General features: G+C 62.8%; 1 protein-coding gene across 1 annotated transcript in view; it reads right to left on the reverse strand.

Moving 5' to 3' along the window:
* Positions 1-5,592: 5,592 nt before the first annotated feature.
* The window catches only part of EMIHUDRAFT_214854 (hypothetical protein), a gene marked incomplete at both ends in the record, with an annotated part of 4,352 nt that continues 2,656 nt past the window's right edge, over positions 5,593-7,288 (reverse strand). Inside the window, 2 exons of the mRNA XM_005763441.1 lie at positions 5,593-5,814; positions 5,870-6,241. Of these exons, the coding sequence (XP_005763498.1) occupies positions 5,593-5,814; positions 5,870-6,241 (594 nt within the window). The remainder of the gene's footprint in view (positions 5,815-5,869; positions 6,242-7,288) is intronic.

Consider the following 7,288-nt stretch of genomic DNA (forward strand, 5'->3'; position numbering starts at 1 on the left):
AGCTTGTCGCCTTTCATTGGAGGCGTACCCTGCGTCAACGAAATACACCGCCTCGACAGCACCGGGCAAGTGCTCGAGCAGAGCTGTTGAGTTGAGGACAAGCTCGTTATAGAGCTGGCATCTGGGGTACACGCAGCAGCCTCGCGCACAGTCTCGATGTGAGGAATCATTGAGAAACGCCATTGTGTACTCCTCCTGCAGTTGCATCATATGGCGCAGGCCTGTGGGCGCTGTGGCGCAATTCCTGTGCGGCGCAATTCCAGAGGTCCCGTGCGGGCACCACCCTCGCTTCTTGGGTTTGACGCACCCGGGGACGCACGAATCGGGGCCAGACGCATCGTGCCGTCCGTAGCAACGCAGTTGCATGGAGCTCCCGTCTTTGGGATACATGCAGACCAAGGAAGCCCGAGCCGCTTCAGGCGCGATGATGAATCCCGCGTGGCCTTCCCAAGCGAGATCCGGACTTTGCTCATGGCCGACGTCGCCCAAGAAAAAATACGGCAGCCGGTGGTTGACGATGCTCGCTGAACTCATGTGCCATTCCGCCCCCTTTCTTCGGGTGAAGGTTGCCCACGGCTGCTGCTGGGCTGTAGTCGGCTTCACCGTTTCATCAAAGGCCCGCATCACCACGCCAGCCGCTTGCAAGTCGCTGCTTGGGCGGCCCGTTGCAAATCTGTGAGTTATCCGCTGCTGCCCACGAAGGTTGGCCGCTCTGCACGCGTTCGGCGGTGTCTGCGAAGCTTTTGCGTTAAGCCTTTGCGTTTGCGGCGAGGATTGGGATTGGGCGCGGCCACCGGCACAGTTGAGGAAATCCCAAGTTTCCGTGCAAGCGCAAGGCCGCTGTGCACGCCAGCCAGTGCGCAACAGCTGGGCCGGCGGGCAGGTGCCCAGCACGACCCTGCGCTTTGCGCAAGGCGGTGCAGACAGCATGACGTCAAGACTCGTGCCGCCGCGCAAGTTGAGATGGGTGGAGATTTGAGCAGCGCCGCCAAGGTAGCTCCAATTTTTGCCCTTGGAGGCTCGCGCCCGTCCAGAAACGTGTGGCTCGTGTGGTGTGTGCCACACGGCGGGCACCTTCCCTTGGAACCCGTAGCCGCTTCCAACTTGCACCCACACACCACTGCCGACAACGGCGGAGAAGAAGCAGTTTGAGTTCAACTCGTGTCTCCTTTTCGTCGCATTGTCCCACCGCTTCAAGGAGCTGTCGAATCGCTGCTGCCGAAGGCCCTCCGGCCAACTCTTGCCTTCCTCAATCACCGCTTCAACCATTCCCCGGTCGTAAACGTTGGTCCTGTGCACTTCCACCCAGCCGCCGCCGTCCCCACCTCCGTCCGCCATTGGCAGCCCCAAGGCCCGCCAGCGCTCCATCTGGCCGGTATCCACTATCCGTGTTGCCGGTAGGCCGTGGAAGCCAGGGATGCCGTGGACGAGACGCTTTTGCATGGTCATGCCCTCCATTAGGCCTGTGGCGACCTGCACCTTGGAAGAAATCGTCACGTCACCCCGGCCAGGCTGTGAGAGAGGCGCGCGCCAGGCGGCGCACACACTCGGCGTGCACTCTGGCGTTCCCGGCCGCTCTGTTGGCGCTGGCAGGTCGCACGGCCGGAAGGGGTTGTGCACGGCCGGAAAAAGCGCGTGCCACAACCGAACGCCGTGGTAGAAGTAATTGAACCGATGCAGCGGAAAGGGACGCGGGAGCTCGGCATCAGAGTACACCGCTGCGAAGTAGTCGAGCCACGGGGATCCATCGTGCAGGTGCACGCCGCGTGAGGCAGCCCAGTAGATATTCGCGGTGGTATCGCTGCACAGGTCAAAGCACCAGCACCGTGGCGCTTGCGCGGTCGTGTGGGGCCGGCTCGGCGACACAGTTGAACGCGCCAGCGGCAGAAGGGCGGCGAGAAGCAGGTACGTCCTGCACCGCACGAGGCCCCCTCCTGAATTGCACCGCATAGCCAAGGCCACGACGTAACTCGGGCACATATGTGTATATATATCCAACCGCGGTGCGGCCCAAAGACGGCCCAAAGACGCTACGCAGCGTGCATTTTGCGAGGAGACGACGCCGACACAAAAGAAAACCTGGCAGATGGACGCAAGTAAAACGAATCACATTTTCTTTCTTTCTTTCAAAACGAATCACAACGTATTAAAAGCACCTAAATGAGCAAGGCATACGGTGTGAACAAGTCTCACCGAAAAAAAAATCTCATCGGGGGGCCCGGGGCGAGGGGGGTATGCATCGATGGGAGAGAGGTTGACATCTCGATGCCCCCGGAAGAATGGCGGGACCCCCTCGAGTTTGTGGTGCGGAAGACCGCTCGGTGGCTCGGCAGTTCACCGGGAAAATAGAGAGGAAAAGAGAGGGTGCTGTAGAGAAAAAAGGAAAGGAAAACAGACGGGGCGCGAGAGGCAAACCTGCTTGAGCCCAACGCCGCAGGCGAAGAGAAATTTTGAGCTGGGCCTCCCGTTCACACTCGTGCCTGGCCTTTTCTCGGGGCCGCGCCTGCGGCGCGCCGTGGTTTCTTAGATTTTTGCGGAAATCATGGACCTTTCTGAGCGCTGTGGTCGCCGCAGACTGGCTCCGACTTGACGGGCGCATGGAGACGTGATGCCTCCATGCGCCCGTCGCGTCGAAATCGACATGCAGCTCGATGGTTTGCCCGAAAAGGTACATAGCGGCGTTTTGGGCGACAACAGCGCTGCGACCGCGAAGTGGCGGTGGACATGCTCCCATGGTGCCGACGCAGCGCCGGAGTGGCCGGTGCTGCTCACCGCGACCACGACGGCTACTCTGATACTCCGGGCCGACCCGTCCTACCCGACGGTGGCACTCTTCCACGTCTCGCTCACGCTGAGATAAATTCTGAAACGGCGTGCAGCAGAGTCACCGACGAGTCGGTCCGCGTGACTCCTCGTGTCCCGTACCGTTCTCACACATCCATAAACTCACTTTGACCTCACTGAAGCGATGCCTGAATCCTGAATCCTTAGATTTTAGATTAGGACGCTGCGCACCCTCTATGTACGGCTACCTTTATGCAGTCAAGCGCCGGGGTAGCGCGTGGTTTGAGACGCACCTCTCACACACCCAGGGTGGGTCCTTTGGGGGTTTCCCAAAGGGCCCCGGCAGTCGGGGAGCCCGTGTTAGGAAGTTCTCCAGGTTTTTGGGGGAGGAAGGGGGGGCCAAAAAAAGGCCACAGGCAAACAAAAGTGGCCCCCCCCCCCCCCTCCCCCCCCCCCCCCCGCCCCCCGCAAGGCGCGCGATACACTCTCAAGTTTTCACTCTCGAAACTACTCGACGGACGACGCCTCGACGCGCTCCACAGGACCGTACCCACGGCACATACGTGCAAGCACACGGCGACGCAGAGGCCAGAGGCAGCTGATGTGCGCGCTGGGGCACGGCAAGATCTAGCACGGCAGCAACGGCTGCGGCTGTCCACGCGGATGCCTCGCCGCGCGGGCCTCCCTCCACGCGCCGGCGAGCAGCTCTAGATCGCCAGCGATCAGGAGGAGACGAAGTGAGCAACCCCGGTATCCAGCGAGGCGCATTCGGCATTGTGTTCGCGCCAGACTCGTGCTCGTGCTGAGGGCCCAGCTCCAAAAGCGGAAAAAGGTTGCGACCGGGAGCCAGGCGGAAAGCGGAAGAGGCCGCGACGCCCCTAGGGCGACGCCGGCTCGGGCCTCGCGCCTCGGGGCGCGGGCGCGGGCCGTCCCTAATTCGCAAAGCCTAATATCTCTAGATATTGAGGCGAACATTTTGGTTTTGCGTTTGGTGCCGCCGTCCACAAACCAAAAAAACAAATTACTGTCAACGTTCAAAAGGCGCCGAATATGGGATCTGCAACGCGACTTAAAACTGGCGTTTCGGAATCCAGGAAGACCCCCACCCCCCTCGGCCTTCCTTCACAGCACGATGGTTGCGTGTTATGTGGATACTAGCGACCGAGGCAGCAGCCTTTCCACCCAAAGGTGCGGTAGAGCGGCCGTGCGCGCTCTTCGACAAAGCTAGCGAGCGCAGCATCGTAGAAGCTTGCACACTTGCTATGGGCATGGCAATGGCCAGCACCAGGCGCGTTCTTGTCGACGATGCACGCCGGATCTGCTGCCTTCGCTTCCTTGAGGTATGGTGAAAGGTGGTGGCTCTCCCAGTTCACGCGCCCACCCTGAGACTCGAAGGCATGGAGGCAGCCGCGCAGCGAGCGCTCAAAGACCCCATCACTGCCCACGTACACCCAGCAGTCGACGTGAAACTCGAGCGTTTTATTGACGGTATGCGCCGCCTCGTACCCTGAGAGCACAGCTGATTCCTTTTCAGCGCGCACCCATGATTCAAACGGCGCCTTGCTTTCGGTGATATTCTGAGCAGCCAGATCGGGCCGGCGCCAAAAGAACAAGCTCACCAGCCAGTCACATGGTTCGCGAACCGAACTGATGACGTAATGCGACTGTGCGAGCTTGGAGCTTGCGCCGCGAGATGGACCCGTCTCAACATAGCATGCCTCAGACTCGCCGCAGCCAAAGCTCGCGTCGCGGGGGCAAAAGCGCTTGTTCATCTTGCTTGCGGCAGGAGCGTGCTGCCTACCATCTTGCCGCCAGCGGTCGCTGCAGCCGACAACAGCATGGGGCAACGCTTGCCGCAGTGCTCCACTTCCGGTCTTCTCCTGCTCGTCGTACGCAAGCGAAGTTCGATTCGGCAACAGAGACAGCGTGAGCGTGCTCACCCACGCGAGCAGCATCATGTTCATGTGTGTGTGCGCTGCTCTTCAGGGAGATGCACTTTGACCCTTGAAAGCGAACGCCGAGAAAAAGAATTTGTCGGACCGATGGTTGATTCTTTCTCTCGAGGTTCTCGAGGTGGATATCCTTTGGCCGCGTTGGGTAGCGAGGATTGGTGTAACCCGAGCCACGGAGGCGTGTTTTCTGACGGCCGACCGTCAGTGCACGGAGTTGCCCCTTCTCCGACTGCCCCGGCTAGTTCACGGGTTTCGCGGGAGTGACCCCATGCGTCAAACCCGAGACCTAGCGCGGGTGGGTTGGAGGGGGCTCGCCCCGTTCCTCCCCATCGGGCCGCGATTCTTTCTTTCTTTTAGGCAGGGGACACTGATTTTACAACAAAGAACTTCGCACAGCACGATCACGCGACAGAAAAGGCGCGGGCGACGGCTTCCTCAGAAGCCGTCGCCCCCAGGAGCAGTGAGTGTGTGAGTGAGTGTGTGAGTGAGACACACACACACACACACACACACACACACACACACACACACACACACACCAGGAGCAGTCACACGACTCTCCCACTCCGCCGCGTCCCCGCCCCGGCGTGGGAGCCTGGGAGTCGAGAAAGAAGAAGTTTACCACGAAACTTCCCTGTGCGAGAAAAAGAGTTTCACAACGAAAGGCGAAAAAGAGTTTAAAACCTGCCCAGAGCCAGACGACGGGGCGTCTGGGCTCTGGCGGATCTGCGATCTCTCTCGGGTTTGTCGCGCCTTTCACAGAGAAACAAAAAGGCCCGGCCTCTATGCCGCATTGCGCATACATTACTCATTACTTCTCCGCCGGCAGGATCTGTTTTGACACGGCGAGAATCTCTCAGATGACGCGCTGCTCGAGCGCGTACAGCAGGTAGGTTTGCATCCTTCTCTGCGGCGGCGCGTCGTCGGCGACGGCCGAGTGGTAGAGCGTGCTCCACTCCCAATGGGGCAGCGGCAGCACGCGCCAGCCGAAGTGGCGCAGCTGCCGCCGCCGAAGCAGCGTATGGCCGGTCGGCTGCCGGTTGTGAAAGTGCCACGGCGCGTCGACCATGACGGCAACCTACAGGCACAGGAAGTGTCTCGGAAGTGTCTCGGAGGGGTCTCGGCGCGTCGACCACGACGGCAGCCCTCTCGCCCCGCCACTCGACGACGAGGTCGAGCGTGTACCCCTCGTCGGTCTGCAGGTGCTCCGCCGGCTCGAGCCGGAGCGAGGCGAGCGCGCTCAGCACCTCCTTGTGTAGCCGCGACGGGCGGCCGCCTCGGCTGGCAAAGGCGGCGTGGAACCGCGCGCGCAGCTGCTCGCTCGGAAGCCCGTCAGCCCGGCCGCACTCACGCTCCAGCCACAACGCCCACTGGTGCAGCTGGACGAGCGAGCCGTCGTTGAAGCCGCCGCCCAAGCTCTCGACGTGCCGGCCGAAGCCCTCGTCGAAGAGGGCCGGCGCGGTGCGGTGGTCTGCCGCCGCAAAGGCCCACGCGACATTGGCAACCTATATGGGGGGAGATATGGAGGAGAGATATGGGGGAGATATGGGGGAGATATGGGGGAGGTCGGGGGGGAAAGGCACCTCCAACGGCTTAAAGAAAGTCAGCCGCTGCGCCGCGACCACCGCAAGGCCATCAAAGAGAGCCGGCGCGGGCTGGCCGACCGTCGCGAAAGCCCACGCGAGCGAGGCGAGCTCCTGCGGCTTGAACTCGGACAGCCGCGGCGTCGCTTCGGCGGCGAGTCGCGCAAACAGCGCCGGGGACGGTCGTCCGGCGGCTGCAAACGCCCACGCGGTGTTGGACAGCCCCTGCGCTGTGAAGAGCTCCCCGACCAGCACCGACAGCCGCGAGGCGAGGCCGTCGAAGAGCGCCGGCGCCTGTTCACAGCTGCAGCTGTGAAGTGACGCCGCTCACAGACGCATGGCGGTTGCCCGATTGGAGAGGCCGCCGCATGCCCGGCCGTCGCAAAGGACCAAGCGAGCGAAGCGAGCTCCTGCGGCTTGAACTCGGCGAGCCGTGGCGTCGCCTCGGCGGCGAGCGCGTCGAAGAGCGCCGGCGCGGGCTGCCCGCCCGCGGCGTACGCCCACGCGAGGTTGGCGAGGCCCTGCGGCGCGAACTCGCCCAGCCGCTTCGCGTAGACGCGCCCTTTGAGCCACGCGGTCTCGCCGAGCGCCTGATCTCGGACGCAATCTGAGGTGATCTCGCGCAATCTCGCCCCACGTGCGCCACGTCGCCTCGCCCGCGCGCCTTCGGCGTGAACTCGCCCAGCCGCGCCGCCGCGCCGACGGCCAGCGCGGCGAACAACTCGGGATCGCGGCAATTTGCCTTGGTGAAGGACCAAGCGAGCGAGGCGAGCTCCTGCGGCTTGAAGCCTCCCAGCCGTGGCGTCGCCTCGGCGGCGATCGCGCGGAAGAGCGCCGGCGCGGGCTGCCCGCCCGCGGCGTACGCCCACGCGAGGTTGGCGAGGCCCTGCGGCGCGAACTCGCCCAGCCGCGGCGGCGCAGCCTCGGACAGCGCCCGGAAGAGCGCCGCCATGGAAGGGAGGTGCCGGT

Source organism: Emiliania huxleyi (genome assembly GCF_000372725.1).
Source record: "Emiliania huxleyi CCMP1516 unplaced genomic scaffold EMIHUscaffold_63, whole genome shotgun sequence".
NCBI lineage: Eukaryota > Haptophyta > Isochrysidales > Noelaerhabdaceae > Emiliania > Emiliania huxleyi.